The sequence below is a fragment of the Phacochoerus africanus genome, chromosome 6 (genome assembly GCF_016906955.1).
Source record: "Phacochoerus africanus isolate WHEZ1 chromosome 6, ROS_Pafr_v1, whole genome shotgun sequence".
Taxonomy (NCBI): domain Eukaryota; kingdom Metazoa; phylum Chordata; class Mammalia; order Artiodactyla; family Suidae; genus Phacochoerus; species Phacochoerus africanus.
In genome coordinates this window covers 112,395,469-112,413,004 of record NC_062549.1, presented here as the reverse complement: position 1 = coordinate 112,413,004, position 17,536 = coordinate 112,395,469, and the positions used below count along the sequence as shown (strand labels likewise).

At 40.6% G+C, this 17,536-nt stretch overlaps 1 protein-coding gene across 4 annotated transcripts in view; it reads right to left on the bottom strand.

Moving 5' to 3' along the window:
- The window catches only part of VAV3 (vav guanine nucleotide exchange factor 3), a 373,579-nt gene that overhangs the window by 180,433 nt on the left and 175,610 nt on the right, over window positions 1-17,536 (bottom strand). For all 4 annotated transcript variants that reach the window (XM_047785154.1, XM_047785155.1, XM_047785156.1 and 1 more), the window contains 6 exons: window positions 15,514-15,617; window positions 13,097-13,196; window positions 9,080-9,175; window positions 5,941-6,009; window positions 4,186-4,272; window positions 779-864 (listed from right to left, as the gene is read on the bottom strand). In XM_047785154.1, the coding sequence (XP_047641110.1) occupies window positions 779-864; window positions 4,186-4,272; window positions 5,941-6,009; window positions 9,080-9,175; window positions 13,097-13,196; window positions 15,514-15,617 (542 nt within the window). The remainder of the gene's footprint in view (window positions 1-778; window positions 865-4,185; window positions 4,273-5,940; window positions 6,010-9,079; window positions 9,176-13,096; window positions 13,197-15,513; window positions 15,618-17,536) is intronic.

The following is a 17,536-nucleotide window of genomic DNA, read 5'->3' as shown; positions in this document are numbered from 1 at the left end:
CTGAAAAAGCCAGTGCTTCACACATACATATAAACAATGAGAGTGATACAGTCACACAGCTCTGTTACTTGCATGACTTTCAGAGCCTATTTTCCTGGAGAGGAGAAAAGGATGTGTGTCTCCTGGGAGCGACCTTAAGAGTCTGGGTATCAAGGTGGAAGCAAGAGCTGATGCTGCCCCCTACTGGCTGACTTTCTAGGCTCCAAAGGTGCCAGAAAATGCCTATGTCAATCAAGTGAATCAGTTTGAGGATCATATATACATGATATATATGTGTATATGTATATATACACACACACAATGAGGGACATCGGCCCAAGCTCACTCATCTTTAGGAATTCTACCTACAAAGTTCCCTCAAAAAATCTCACTAAATGGTTCTCACTTGAACTTCCTTCTTAGGACATTTTGCATTATTGTTTAGTGATTTTCAAATGCACTTATCAAAGAAAAAATTAAACAACTGTGTTTTATGGTAGTTACCTATCATTTCTTTATCGCTACTCGCATTTTAATATGTACTTTTTTACTCTAGCTGATATTCTAGGTTTGTCATTTCCTTCTTAAGAGCTCAAACCTAGGCAAATCAACAGATACCAGAACAAAGAGGGAAATAGCTAACATACCTACATGAGAAACTAAAAACCTATAGATTGGCCTGTCCCCTTGTTTGTCTTCCTTGGTTTCCCTCCCTTGTCCTGGAGGAACTGTTTTTAAGATTTTCTCAATCTCCTGCTACTAGGAACTTGTTCTGAAAAGAAGCACCGATGCTTCTCACCTTTCTTGCTTTGTATGCTTGTCAAGCGTGGTTATTCGAATTTCACCATCTCCCTGAGGTCGCCCAAAAAGCAAAACTGGTTGGTTCTAAAACAGAAAATGTACATGTCTCAGTTTTCATAATCACATAAAAAACAGAAAGAAATACTAACGAGGATATTTGCCAGGCACAACTACCTCAGGACGTTACAAGTTTTATTACTACATTTTTAACACACTTACTCTAAAAAAGCTCAGGTCTATATGATACACTTTCAAAAACATTCTGTCCTCGGTCATCCCAGGAGGCATACTTAAGACAGTAATTAATTTTACTCAAACCCTAATGGAGAAGTTAGCTAGCAAAAGAGAGACTTAATTGGAAAAATTCAAATCACAATGAAGTCATAGCAGCTAATATTTACTGAGCATGTGCTGTGTGCCAGCCACTGTAATAGGTACCAGGCAGAATGACAGAGACCCTGCCCTCATGGAGCAGACTCCTGGGGGAGGTGGGGGGACAAATATTCACAGACATATATAGTTACAAACGTGCAACTGCTGTGAAGGAAGCATGAACGGCTGGGGATCTAATATGTTCTAGGGAGTCAAGGGTAACTTCCTTGAGCTAAGATCTCAAGAATGAAAAGTTCTGATTTAATGATTAAAAATAATGAGCCATTGCCCCAGAGGAAGACAATAAAAAGTTTTAAGTATGTATGAGCACCTACAAGGTGCTAAAGGAAAAAAGAATTAACTGAAGATAACACTACGGGCTAGATTACATAGTAATAAAAAAAGATAGATCTGTAATTAATGGTACTGTAATATAAAAATAAATGTTTCCTATCAAAATTCCAGTGATATCTTGTGCAGAAACAGAAACTCCACCCTAAAATTCATTGGAACTACAAGGAGCCTTTAATAGGTAAAACAATCTTTTTAAAAAAAAGTTTTATTGTAATTAATTTGCAGTGTTCTGTCAATTTCTGCTGTGCCCCAGCCATACATATACCTATCTATATATGTATACATACACACACACATTCTTTTTCTCATATTATCTTCCATCACGTTTCATCACAAACGATTGGATGTAGTTCCCTTTGCAATACAGCAGGACCTCAGTGCTTATCCCCTCCAAAAGGAGGAATAGTTTGCATCTTCTAACACCAAATAAAACAAATTTCTTTAAAAAGAACAGAGTTGGGGTCCCATGCTTCCTAATTTAAAAACTTATTACAAAGCTATGGTAATCTAAACAGTGTGGAACTGCCATAAACAGAGGCTTCTAAACCAATGGAACAGAACAGAATGTGCAGAAATAAGCCCTCACATATATGATGGAGTGATTTTTGACAAGAGTGCCAAGACCATTCGGTGTGCACAGGAGAGCCTTTTCAACAAGCGGTGCCGGGGAACCTGGACATGCACGGCCAAGAGAATGAAGTTGGACAGTTACCTTACACTGTATCCAAAGATGAACTCAACATGGATCAAAGATTAGCAGAGTGAAAAGGCAACACACAGAATGGGGGAAAATATTTGCAGACCAAAGTGTGGAGAAGTATTGATACCCCATAATTCATAAAGATAGAAAGTAGAACGGTGATTGCTAGGGCCTAGTGGAAGGGGGAATGAAGAGCTGGTGTTTCATATGCAGAGCTTGTTTTGCAAGATAAAAAGAGTTCTGAAGATGGACAGTGGTGATGGGTGCACAACAAGATGCAGTGTGATATATATATATATATATATATATATATATATATACATACATATCCACAATGAAAAAAACAGCTGTCCAGGCAATATGCTATAGAATTACAAGGAGAAAAGGAGATGGGAGAGTAAGGAAAGAATTTATTTTCGGTGGACCTTGAAGAAATTGGGTAGGAAAAAACGAACAAAGACACTCTCGGCTTTGACAATATTATGATCAAAAGCAGAACCATAAAAATGTATGGCACATCAGAGACCTTACACCACAGCCGGAGCACTGTAAAGTATGTGGGCAGCTATTAGCTGGATAAGTTGAGGAAAACAGCTTAAGGCCAAACCACTGAGGGCCTTATACACCAGGCTAAGGAATGTTGACTGAATCCTGAAGGTGATAGACAATTCTGACAAGTTTGAGAAAGAGAGTGAATTGAAAAATCCATATTTTGGAAATGCAACTACGTGAAGAGGCAAATAGAGGCGACTGTGGATGGAAAGATGGCAGATGAGGTCCTGAAAAGGGGGCATGGTTGTACGTGTGGAAAGAGACATAGACCAAAGGTGTTTCAGAGAAAGAAGCAATAAAATGGCTCTACCAAGATAAGTATCGTAAATCCATTCATCTGTCTGTCCTCTCTACTCACAGCTTTATCCAAGCCTCTATCATCAATCTCTCGCTCGCTCGCTTTTCTTTTTGTGGCTGTGCCCATGGCTTGTGAAAGTTCCCGGGCCAAGGATTGAACCCACGCCGCAGCGGTGACCTGAGCTATAGCCAGGCCACTAGGGAACTCCCATCACCTCTCTCTTGAAACCACCTCAACAACGTGCTGACTGCTCTGCCTGCTGATAGAGTTTTTTTGACCCATAAATCAGACTGTGAAACCCTCAGGTAAAAACTTTTCACTGGCTTCCTACTGCAATCACTACAAAATCCCAACTCAACACCTCGCCTGCAAGGCTGTGGCGTGGAGTCCCCCCTGCTCCCTTCTTCCTCTCACTCTCAATTTCCAGCCTCTCTTGCCTTACAGCTTCTTGAACGCCCCTGACTCTCACCTGTCTCTGGGCACTTCGCTTGCTATGGCTTCTGCCTGAAATGCTCTCTCTCCACAGACCTTTGTGCCACTGGCTTCTTCTCATCCTTCAGGCTCAAGTGACAAACGAGTCAAATGAATCAGAAAAAGTCTTTCAGACCACCTTAGCTAAACTAGGACACCACTCACTACCCCTCTGAGGTAGCAACCCATGCATAGCACTGATCTCAACACAGCACTTTTAAACTCTCTTTTTACTGTCTCTTCAACCCTCAGACCATGTGGTTCATAGTTATAGCCCCGGCCCCAGGCAAAACATCTGGCACGCAGCAGTTATCCAGTAAATATACATAAAAAGAACACATCAACAGGACTCTGCGTGAGAATATATGGGGGTGGGGAAGAGAAAAGAAAAGCAAAAACAAAAAAACAGACTCCAGTGGTTGGAATTGGGACTCCTGGGGGAGAGGCAACATAGTGTGTTAAGGTGAGAGGGACAAGTACTGGCAGAAAATCCCTGGACAATGATGTATTACAGGTACCACCAGACATCCAAACAGAAGTTGCAAAACACTTAAAACAACAGGAACTTGCAGGTAAACCATCTTTCTTTCAAAGACAACTCCTAGGATGTCCTCCAGTTCGTGAATTTTGGAAGCCTGATGGAATGATAATTACATACCAAATTTTCTATAGATAGCTGAAACTGTTTAATTTCACGAAGGGTCTCATTATCTCTTTTCACTTCATTCACATATTGCGCCAAGTCCTAAAGAATACAGAGAAGGGTAGAAAAAGAAAGCAGGATGAGATTAGACAAGAGATGAGCACTGCACTGTTTGAAAGAAAACACATCATTAATTTCATTAGTGGTAAAAGTTACCGCCATAACATTTCCGTGACAATAAAATGAACACCCAGTCAATCAAAGCTGCATCTCAAAAGCAATTTAAAAGCTGTCTGGCGTACAGCTGGGAAGAATGAAGCCTTGTCATTTACCACACCCCCGAGAAAAGGAAAGATCAAACACAAAAACAAACAAAATATGCTGCCTTGTAGACCAACAAAAAGGAAACCGGGTAGCCGGGAGCTTATAAATTCCAAACACACAATAGCTGACCTTGAGAGAATCGCACTCATCCCTGAGATGGAATGAGGGCAATCAGGCAGGATTAGTGGGAGAACAAAGTAACTAAAAGTCAGACAATGAATCTGGCAGGGCTGTGGTCTGCATCCAGTTAGCATCTTAGTTCCTGGAACTAGTTCACTCAGGAGCCAGGTCAATTTCAAAAAGTTAATAAAGGGGAAGTAAAGGAGACAGAGGAACCTGAGAGCATGAAAATGAACCAAGGTGCACAAACAACGCTGGCCCTGTTTCTCCACGTGCCTTCACCTATTTTTAAAACGTCTTCTCCTATTTGAGGAAACATTAGCTAATCTTTCCATACTGTAACTCGCTATTTTTACTACACGTGCTCCAGACTTGTCCCATTTTCTGGGTTCTTTTTCTTTTCTCTCTACCCTCTTATATTCATCTGCAACAGTAGGAACGGAACGCGGACAAAAGGCAGTTCCTCCCAACTTTGTTCTAAATGAAAGTCTTGCCATAGGATACACTGATAAAGGATTTCTTTTCAAAATGGGGAGCTAGGTATGGTTTTGTCTGACAGTAATAAATAATTGTGCAATGTTTCCTGACAGGGTACAAAAGTCAGCTAAACAGCAGAGCTAACACTCAAACTGGCACAGGGACATGGATAAGTAATTGTGCGTTGCTCTGAGCAGAGTCACACCAGCATTTGGTTTTGAGAAGAAATATTTGCTTATGTTCTAAGTTAGGTGGCATATCTTATGTCTTTCAAAGTCCAGCAGAGCAGGGGAGCTGGAGTTCTACAGATTCCCTGATACATTCAAAAAGTCTGCCTTCATCTCTTTGTGGTTCTTGATTTTCAGATTTACCTGAAAGAGAAACCCAAACTGATCCACTAGCCCTGCACTGAGGCACAGCGTCCACAACGGTAAACCTGGCAGACATCCTCACTTGAAGAAAATAAGTCACGCCAGTGCTCTGAAGTCATCAGCTAGCCTGCTGGTTGCACAAGCCAACAGTTCGCTATTAGTCACCATAAAGAGAATGTGACATAAAACCACTCTCTTAAATCATTCCTGGTGGTTATGGAGTTGCCATACATGCATAAATAACAAGCTATTTTAATACGCTTCTTGGGTCTATGTTTTTGCAATCAAATCAATGCAAGGACATCGATTTCAGTTAAAAATACTGAGTTCTCCCCCACCGAAAGCAGAACTATACACATACTTATAGATATTGTAATTTCAAGATTAGCACATAATGCATATGTATTTGCAGCTTACAGTCTATTGGTTTTAGGCCAGAATGAGAAATACAGACAAGTTCATGATGCATTTGTCTTACCTTCATTGCATCAAGAGCCAGTTTTAGATTGGCCTTCTCCATAGGGTCAGTGGTATGTTTGACCAGCTCCTATTTGGAAGATATAGTTTAGGACTCCTTTCAATCAAATGAAAACCAAAACATAAGAAGACATTTTTTTAAAAAAATCCCGTTTTTATCATTACTCACGCCATCACGTGATAAATCTGATGCAACCGGCTCTATTTTCATCAAAAATTTCAAATTGCTAAGATGACCAATTAGACATCAAAAGAATGTGAGACAATGGCTGGAAACACTTTCCTTTCCAAGCTGAACCTGAATTCTCCTGCCCATCATCACACTGACACTCTTCCCAGATGTTATGAAAGATCCCCTCTTTGCCAACTGAATTGATACTTTCTACTCTACCTGTTCCCGAACCTGGCTTCTCTCTTTGGATTCTGCTGTGACTACAGCTCTCCTTTGGCTTCAGGGACATCAGGCTCTTGTTTGTTGATGGTGTGGCTGTTGGTCCGTCTTAAATGTTGACTCATGGGTCCTTCGTACTTTTTTTTCCTTATCTGCACCTTTGAAATTAGTTATTGTTCCCTGGATTCTCACTGTAGTCTTCCGTTATTCTTACTTTGCACTCGCTACAAATTCTATCATACCCACTGCCACAGCATCACCTATCACCTGGTGTGACAGTTCTTCCCAAATGAACGCACTCAATTTAGAACTCAACTCCTATGTCCAATTATTCCACAGGTTCCAGCGTGTCCAAGCTTAATGCACCTTCACTCATAGCCCTGCTCTTATTCATATTCCTGTTTATGTTTTACCGAGTGACAGCCCCTCCATCACGTAAGCCAACACCGAAAAGGTGCCCGACACTTCCCGCTCCCTCACTATGTTCTGTTTGTGTTAACTTTGATCCTTCCCCTTGAAATCATCCCCCTGCCATTACCCTGGTTCAAGTTCCTGCTCTTTTCAAATGGGTCACTCTAACAGGCTTCTGACTGATCTTCTGAGTCACAATTTTTCCCCACTCTAATCTATTCACTCTACTGACACCAGAGTTAACTCTCTAAATGCAAGTCAGCCCCTGTTATTTAGACTTCCGGGAAATCCACAAAAACTTCAGGTTGGCATCCATACCTCACAGACACTTCAACATCTGAATTCTGCAAACCTCTCCCAACTTCTCTCTCCGCTGCTACCTCAACAGCCTATGCCCTAGTTCTACTAAATGACCGGTGATTCTCAAAATACATCCTAATTTCTGAGCCCATTGGGCACAGTTTTTTCTCCCTTTAGAAAGCCCTTTCTCTCTGACCCACCTGTCAAACTGTTATTCTTCCTTCAAAGTCCAACTCGAGAATCACTCCTCTGTGAAGCTTTCTATGGCAGCGGTCTCTACTCATGCCACAATTTACTAGATCTCTCTTTGTGCCAACCTCTGGACCTTCTGCATACCTATCATACCATATTGTACTTGACAGACTATATTTCATTTTCCCCACCTAAAGAGTGAGTTTCCTCAGCATGAGGGAGGCTGTTTCATACTGTCAAATGCCTAACACTGTACGTGGAACATGGAAGCCATTCAAAAATCCTTGCTGAATTCAATACTAGTCGTGTTTCTAGTGGTAAACAGAACCTACAGACATCCAATCTGTTAAAGATAATAAACTTGCCAAAGGTATACTCTTTGGTTTCCATTTTGACTTTTCCTTTATTAAATAATAACAATAAATTATTCTCAAAGTTTCAAACCCCCACTATACATATTTGCAACTGTGATTTCAAGTCAAAGCCATTCCAAAAATGATTTCCCCATGAAAATACAACAGTAAGTAGAAAATGTTCAAATTTATACCACATTTATTCAACACGTTTTTAAACAGAAGACAAATTAATTCTACCGGACACGATTTCAAAATGGAAAAAACATTTCTAGAATTTTTATCTAAGGGTGGTGTCCCAGATAAAACTTTCCCTACTTTAAAAAAATCATCATGGAACTAAATATACTTTTGAAATTTAAAATATAAAAGAGCCCAAGAAAAATTAGGAGAAAAAAGTTTGCTGAATTTCAAAAAAGTAGTCATATTTTATACTTTTATATGTCTGTCTAAAATCTTTTAAGTGAGCAAAATATATATTTCTTGAAAACCACCTCTTAAATTCTTCAATCGATATTTGACTATATCAAAGTTATAAAATAAATTATGATCTTTTGGACATGGTTTTAGTTTCATGATATCTCAGAAACTGACTGCCTAAATCTTATTATTTTTTCATAAAATGCAATTTGATTAAGTTGCTTTGAGTTTAGGTTTCAGAAATGTTTTAATGCATTTTTAAGGAATAATCAGGGTTTGAATTTTTCTGATTTTGCAGTAGAACAAAAATAGAAATAACTAATAATTTTGCAGCTACAGTTCAAGAAATTTAATATACAAGATGTACAAAGCACAGCAAATTCAAAATTATATTTCACATACAGGTAGTAGATCTTTTTAAAATGACATTTCACAAGCATCAGCAGAGCTGACAGACTAATACAGTAAGACATTTCTTTGGAGCAGAACTAATGAGTCTCCTGGTACAGCTATCAAATTAAATTTACAAGACTCTCCACCCTCATTAGAAGACTAACCATGGAAACCATAAGCTAGGGGTTATAACAAGAATCACTTCAAAATAAATGTAGTCATATTGTAATTTAGTTTAGCAGAAAGCAGCAGAGAATGTGACAGAATTCTCTTTCGTTTATGGTTATAAGGTACAATTTCTAACACAATTAACCCGCCAAAATTCAAGTGTATCGCAACACTGAGGTTCTCATAAATGACTACTGCTGATGCCCGAAGACTGGGTTGATGGGATATTTGTATTTGCTTTGCCTTGTTCTTAAATGTTGAAAAAAAAAAAGTTTTGAGCCAGTTCTGTTTGAAGGACACAAATTGTGACTTTGTGAAAGATAACAGAATTATCTTCGCTAAAAGGAAGAAAAAAAAAAATCCAGCTGTTCTGTGATTTCCCACTTAGCTACTCTGATAATTGAAAATTATAAAAAGGGGATGGGGCTCCAAGCATAATGTAGTTGATGCTTCACTCTTATTTTGTTGAATGAATGAATGAACAAATATACGATTGGACTTTAGTTACATACCTGGAGGAGAAGGTGATACTTTAAAACACGCTGCATAGGAACCACAAGCAAATCTCGAAGAGTAAATTTCCCATTATTTGCTCTTTTGGAACATTCCTAATGAAAAAAAAATTTTTAATTGAACTTTGTTAACCAAAGGGAATCATAATACAAACATTAAAAGATGCAAAAGCCTTGACGAGCAAAACGGCTCTATATATTTATTATACAATAAATATTTTGTTGTTTTCTTTCCTAGCAATCCTTCTTGCTGAAAAGAGTAGGAAGCATCGTCAATTAAAAACCAAAAGAAACAAAAGTTGTAGCATTTCAACTCTAGATAAGAAAATACGTAGAACTATCTTATGTATGAAAATTATTTTCTCTAGTGGTCCTCCAGTGTCTTCCCCCATTTGTACCACTTAACCTTTCACCAGTCTCCCCAAGCAGGACCGTGGACCAGGCATCAAGAACAAGCCCTACTCATCAAACCCACTATGGGTCTTCCTCGCCCTCAGGTCTTAGTTTATTTGGTTCTCTCCAAGTCCCATGAGCTTTGTCTCGTTTCCAGAAAAATTCATCATCCTCTTGAAGAAATATCCTTCTAGGCTGTTAGTAATGATCCCAGTCAAAGTTGTGCTGTCTCTCTGTGCCTTCTGAGTCTTTTCATTATTACTGTACGTAGTATCTTCCCCAATATATTCTGCCTTTTCTACCTCTAAGAATCTACTATTTGCTCAATAAACATTTGTTGCAATGAATGAAATGGAATGACTGACTCTAAAAATTTGCTAAAGTATAAGCCCACGCCTGGATTCAAAGGTTTTAAAGCCTCAGGTTTTATTTTTTCAGTCTCACACTCTCCTTTCCTAAAAGTTGACTGAAAAATCATATTGACTGGTTCCCTCTTCTGACATTAACTATGACTTTGAGGAAAGTACTTTGAAGCGTCAAAGCTTGAATTTAAATCAAGTCTGGCACCCCTCGGCTGTGCGACCTTGAGCAAGTTGCTTTTCTGATTTTATTGTTTCTCACATATTTGTAGTATAGTTCAAAATAAAGTGCCATAAAATATTTTTATTCATGAGCAACCTTTTAGGACCAAAATTCTCAGTTACATAACCAAGACCAAGGAAGCTTCCAGTTCTTGGAAGGAGTTGTGTTGCAGAAAATATTCTTTTTTCTTTTTGCCTACACTTAGCTTTTCTGACACATGGAAGGGTAAGATCATCAGGAGCTGGAAAAACAAAACACCGCTCGCTTTAATGACAGTATTGAGTTAATGAGTGCTTGACTACAGCTCTTAAACAAGAACTGGGGACACAACCTGCCACGTTAGCTCACGTCTTGTCAACTGCTGCGGTTCACTGGACAGATAACTATTTCAACTGATTTCTTGCTTCCACAGATTGTAGAGAGTTCTGGATCATGGGTCTCGAATAGGAGGTCAAACTGCTAATAATACTATTGCAATGCATCTTCCCAGCTGCATTTTAAGTTCCTTGGAATTGAGGCTGTATCTTACATTTCTTATGTTAAGCCATCTTAACATAGTGTTAAGAACATAAATGTTATACATTTAAAATTCCCTTTGTTATGTTATGGGAGTCAGTTTAAAACTGCTGGGGGAAAAAAAAAAAAACTAGTTCCAGTTCTAAGTCACAGGGTCAGGACGTAAAGAAACGAACTGGTATTAGCTACAACTGGGGAGGCTGCGAGTGAAGTGTAAAATGCTTATTGGCATTGCAAGCAAATAATGGGGAGAAATGATTCTTCCAAAAGAGAAGAAAATAAAGTGAAACAGGGATGAGCCAGCTTACAGGGCAAGGTAAAGAGACTCTATGACCCTTCGCCCCATGTCTTCTTGGTTCCAAACTAGAGGGAGGAAAAAAAGACAAAAACGAACGAGAGTAAAAATAACCTCAAAACAGCAGGAGGCAGAGCGAAACCAAGTATCAGGCAGCTTTCCCTCCATCATGCTAGGACTTGCAAAAGACAGTTCCAAAAAAGACTGTTTGTTGAGGGGTTATGGTAATTATTTGATGAAACACTTCCAAATCAGGCCCACGCTTAGAAATCAGGGCTTTTCAGAGTGCCCTCTGTGGCGCAGTATATTAGGATCTAGTGTGGTCACGGCACCAGCTCAAGTTGCCGCTGTGGTGCACGTTCGATCCCTGGCCCAGGAACTTCCCCATGCTGTGGGAGCAGCTGGAAGGGACGGAGGGAAGGAAGGAAGGAAGGAAGGAAGGGAGGGAGGGAGGGAGAAGGAAGGAAAGAATGGAGGGAGCCTTTCAAGCTCAGCCTGGAGTCCTCTCTTTCCCTAACACTCTCAGTGACGACAGAAACTATGCCTCTGGAGTTCCACAGCATGCGTGCTGGTTGGGTTTTGACAGTGATTCTGTAAAAAGGGAGAGTAACATTCAAATGATGCTAAAAGACCACTTGCTGACTCCGCTCTTGAACCAGGATTATATACCTTTATTAAAAAACAACAACAACAACAAAAACCTGAAGTTCCCATCGTGGCTCAGGGGTTAACGAACCTGACTAGCACCTATGAGGACTCGAGTTTGATCCCTGGCCTCGCTCAGTGGGTTAAGGATCTGGCATTGCTGAGAGCTGTGGTGTAGGGTGCGGACACAGCTCAGACTCCCTGTTACTGTGGCTCTGGTCTAGGCCTGCGGCTACAGCTCTGATCGGACCCCTAGCCTGGGAACCTCCATATGCCACAGGTGCAGCCCTAAAAGACAAAAACCCAAAACAAAAAACCCTGCCTTAATGGTAGCTCTGTTAGGACGTAGTTGTGAAAGTTGTAAAGTCTTATCTTAGCAGCACATCTTAATTTGAGTCAAGGTGGCTTAGAGATCGACACTTAGGAGGCTCTATTCTCCAAAGAGGAGCAGGGGCCCTTTAGGCTAAAGAAGGATGTCACTTAGTGGTGACTCAATCAATTTCCTGACATAAGGTCCACATCATCGAGGGACTGCGGAGGAAAGAAAGAAGGATCCATGATACCCAGTTGGGAGAGTTACTCGATTGCCTGTTAACAGGCAACTTTCTAACCAATAGTTCCCCTCTGTGGGAATCATGAGTTATGATGATTCCAGATACGCACCGACAGCCCACACAGAGAGTGGATTATACATCCCTCCCTGAAATTTAAGAAAAATCCGAACATACGGATAATGCATTTGAGGTAACTCATATAACATATAAATAATCATTTCCAAAAGTTTTTTGAAAGTGCAAACTCTTCCCGGGGCGGGGGGGGGGGGTGTACCCCCCCCACACCAAAAAAAAATGACTTAATACAGTTTCCAGATGTGTTTTCCACGGGTACCATGGGCTCTGTGCATACTAGTCTACTCCCCACTTCTCAAACTCTCCCAACTCTTCTGCTCCAGACGTGCCAATTCTTCCAGAATGCCCCACAGGGAATCTCATCCGTCAAGACTCACCCCATTCTTCATCGATCCTAACTCAAATACTTCCTCTTCAGATAAATCTTCCCCAGCCGAACTATTCTGAGGGAATCCCTCAATCTTATTCATAGAGCCCTGGCCGAGGGCTCATCACAGGCTACTTACTCTCACTCTCATGAGTGTCTGTCTTGTCTTCTTCTTATGGGCAATATCCATCCATGCCCTTTTCATATGCCTGTCCCCTAAATGTCTTCTATTTTTAATAAACAATTTAAATCTCATCTTTTTCATCCTGTACCTTTTACTCCTCTAGGTAAATTGACTCATCTCTCTGAACCTTGGCTTTCTTATCCAAAAGAGAAGAAAATTAATTATGTATCTAACCAAGTCACGAGGCTCTAATGAGATAACGCATGTAAAAAAAACGCCATAAATCTGATATTTTACTGCTGTTATTATCACTGCCATATTATTATTTTATAGAGCTATTAAAATATTTTTTGAAATTATACATAGAATACATGGGAAATTTGTTGTTGCATTGATCATGAAAAGAAATGTGTTGTTCTGTTTATTTTACTCTCTGTCACATACAAAAAAAAAAATAAACAGGCACCTCTAATTTCAGTTTGACATCTTCTTTTGTCTTAGAAATGTAGTCTAAACTTGAGATGGCCAACTCCACTCCACTGCAGTACTGCCCATAAATAACCAACCTGAAAGGAAAAAAGAGAGTGAAAAGAAACCTGTAGGACAAAACGGCAAGGAAAGAGGCAGAATTTCCACCTATTTAAAGCCACAGTTGAGAATAATCAAAGCAGTATCACTCATCCTGCCTCTGTTACTTTCTAGGTAATCCTGGGAAGATGACTCATAATTTCTCTGAGCCTCAGCTTTCTCGTTTCTTCTTGGTTTTTTGGTTTTGTTTTTTTTTTTTTTTTTGTAGGAGGGGACCAAAGAAGTTTCCAGGCTAGGGGTTAAATCATAGCTACAGCTGCCAACCTACACCACAGCCATAGCAGTACCAGATTCAACCCTCATCTGCGACCTATACCACAGTCCACAGCAAAGCCAGATCTCTGACCCACTGAGTGAGGCCAGGGATCGAACCCAGGTCCTCACAGATACTAGTAAGATTTGTTTCCAATGAGCCACATGGGAACTCAATTTTTACCACCTGCCACACACACAGTTATAGAATGAGGATCACTCATCCTGATGATACCATATAGTTAAAAATAACTATTTTGGAAGTTCCCATTGTGGCTCAGTGGTAATGAACCCAACTAGGATCCAAGAGGATGAGGGTTCGATCCCTGGCCTCACTTATGGGTTAAGGATCCAGCGTTGCCGTGGCTGTGGTGTAGGGGCTGGCAGCTACTCCAATTTGACCCCTAGCCTGGGGACTTCCACATGCTGCAAGAGCAGCCCCCCAAAAAACAAAACAAAAACATATTTTTAATTTCCAAATTTGAATGGGGTGGATTCCTTGTACACTTTTATAGCAGGTGGAATTTATAAACTGGCTTAATGACTATCACTATTGCTTGGGGAGTTCCCGTCGTGGCGCAGTGGTTAACGAATCCGACTAGGAACCATGAGGTTGCGGGTTCGGTCCCTGCCCTTGCTCAGTGGGTTAATGATCCGGCGTTGCCGTGAGCTGTGGTGTAGGTTGCAGACGCGGCTCGGATCCCGCGTTGCTGTGGCTCTGGCGTAGGCCGGTGGCTACAGCTCCGATTCAACCCCTAGCCTGGGAACCTCCATATGCCGCGGGAGCGGCCCAAGAAATAGCAACAACAACAACAACAACAACAACAACAAAAAGACAAAAAGACAAAAAAAAAATATTGCTTGGGACGCATATACATCAAAAACAAAATAAAAAATTTCTGTTTAACGTTCTGTTGGAGATCAACTTGTTCACTGTTTACTCTCACTCAGGAACAGCTTTCTTTTCTAGCACAATTTCACTGTAATCACTACTTATAATTCCACTCATTAATAAACCCCATACTCCTTCCTACTTTTTAATTAAGAAAAATACATTATCTGAAAAGGGGAACAGAGACGTCTGAGCTGTGCTGGGTAGACTGCTCATATGATACGGGGTCAGAGCCTGCTTTGGGAAGGTTATCTCTTGGAAGAAACCGAGTTTTGCATTTATTGTTTCCTTTAATTCTCCAATGGGGTGGGGGGAACTACTACTACATTAATATTTAACTACTGTTGATGCAGAGCAATTAATTACCCACGCCTTAGTCAGGATTAAGAATTACAGTGCTTGATTTCAACAGAGAGAACTATATTCTAAGCAAAATTTCTTAGTACTTCTAATTCCTGTGAACTGTTCAGAAAATTTTTTTTTTTTTTTTTCCGGCTTTCTTTAGGGCAGCACCCAAGGCACATGGAAGTTCCCAGGCTAGGGGATGCAGTGTAGCTGTAGCTGCCGGCCTACACCACAGCTCACGGCAACGCCGGATCCTTAACCCACTGAGTGAGGCCAGGGATTGAACCTGCATCCTCATGGATACCAGTTGGGTTCCTTACTGCTGAGCCACAACAAGAACACCAATTTTATTTATTTATTTATTTATTGTAAACTCAGAAAAGGAAACTGATTTTGGCTGTGAATCTAATACTCCAAAATAAAGAATTATAAGACATTGGAGTTGGAAAAAGCACTACGTACCAGCTAATCTCATCTACCCCTAACATTTACAGGTAGAGAAAGGGAGGCTCAGAGAGTTCAAATGACTTCCTGAAGTCTACAGGACTTGAGAGTGACAGGGTCTGTGCATGGACCTGCATCTTCAGGTTGTCAAGGCAAAAGTCTAGATCCTTTTCCTTTTTCTCTTTTCTTTTTTTCTGATATGCTTATATTGCTCACCTACCATCCAGAGATGAACTATCCCATGTTCTAATCACTGCCCGGGAAGTATCTTAATGAACAGTAGTAATAGCTCTTTATGAGCAAATTTAATGCTAACCCTCATTACAAACTAATAGCCACAACATTTAAAATCCACAAGTTACCTTTCCTTGTAGTTAATGAAAACTTGATACAAGTTCTGGTCATTTTTATTTACAATGGAATCATGAATCTCTTGCATTAGGTTCCGATGAACTTTTACGAGTTCCTGAGGAAAGAAAACAACGGCAAAGGAAATTAGAAATCAGAAGCAAAAAAACTCAGCCCAAACCAGCATCCCTATTGTTGCCAGGCTTGCCAGGCAAAGATATGCAGAATGCCCTCAACACAGAAACCTGATACCATCACTGAAGAGAGGAGAAGAGAGGTGAAGGCAGAGAGGAGAAAAGAGGGCGGCAGAGACAAGCCACGTGCACGGGAAATAGCGATTTCAGATCTGACTTGAAAGGAAATTATCTCACTAGTTATTAAAGGGTAATTTATTCCTTGTATAAAAATATGTACAGCTCGTTTTCATTTTATAATCACTTTAAATTTTTAAATAAAACTATCCAAGTGCCTAATGTTTTATTGACAGGATAAAGTAATGATTCATGGCCCTGGGACATAAAAATGTAGATTGGTACTTTGGTCAATTAGCGGTGTCCTGGAGCTAGGCTAACAATAATCAGACTAAATTACTTGAAACCAGACAACGAATGGCATAAATAAGCAGCAGATCAATGGCAGCAGGAAGTTGACGAGGGCACCTCAAAAATCAGAATTTTACATTGTCCCCGATCGGCAAGTAATGTTCAGTCAGACAGTAAATACACGTTACAGCCGGGAAATGAGAAGATTCAAGTCAAGGTACCAATCCTCCCATCATCTGTCCCTGCAGCACAGCACAAACTGACTGCCGGGCATGCCTTTCCTTAGCAGGTGAAACATGAATACGTTGGCCCTGTCGCTTTTCAGAGGAGCATGGAAAAACCATCGAAATAAAGACTCTCAGGAGTTCCCACTGTGGTGCAGCAGCTTAAGGATCTGGCGCTGTCTCTGCAGTGGCTTAGGTCAGTGCTGAGGTGCAGGTTCAATCCCCAGCCCAGCACCAGGGGCTAAGGAGTAGGTGTTGCTGCGGCTGTTGTGTAAGTTGCAGGTGCAGCTGCAGCTCGGATTCGATTCCTGGTCCAGGAATGTCCATGTGCCACAAGTGCAGCCAAAAAAAAAAAAACAAAAAAACCAAAAAACAAGACTGTCAAATGGGTCCTAAGTTACAGGGAGTGTTTTCAGGTAGTTCAAGATCCTCATCTTTCTAGAATGTGTGGTTTGTTTGATGCTAAATGTTCATTTGATACTGTGATGTTTTCCCTCCATGTTAAACTCAATAAAAAAAAAAAAAGTCTTCATTGGGCTAAAAATCAGAGACAAGGCCAACATGCCACAGCTAACCAATGGGGATAGCACAACACTAAAATTAAAAGAATCAAGCAAGCCTGTACATAGAAGTTTATATATAGTATGTAAAAGCCATATATTAAAACTGAGACCGGTTCTAGAGGTCCAAGAACTTAACCTTGTCTAACACGTCCTTACGCGGCACTGCACTTGGCTCGCTTCCCTGCTTCTGGGTAAATATTCTTTTAGGATTGCAAGATGATGCTAAGGTATCCTGGAATCTGAAATGCTTACCTAAATGTGAGGGAAAGATCCTCACATCCTACCATTAAAATAGACTTACATCACAAGGGGTGAATTTTAGAAAAGGGGATTTAGGCTGATATAACTAGGACCAGCAACCACCAGAAAACAGAGGCCCAGGGCGGGAAGAAAGGGCGGGAAGTAGAGGAGAAGGATGGAGCCAGAAGACAGGGTTGAGGGGCTGGAGGAGCCACACAACAGGGAATGGAGCAGAAGGGGACCCCACGAGACACAGACAGTAACACGGCGATTAACCGAGGTGACCGGGCCATGACAAGCTGCTGAGGATAAGACATGAATCTTATCCGTTTGTGTTCAGCACACCTTCTGGCTGGCTTTTAGTTGACAACAGAACATGTCAGTTATTTCCAGAAAACAAGACCATAATAACTCAAGAGGCAAATGACTGGGTTAAAATTCCTAAAGAATACAATAGAATGTTAAAAG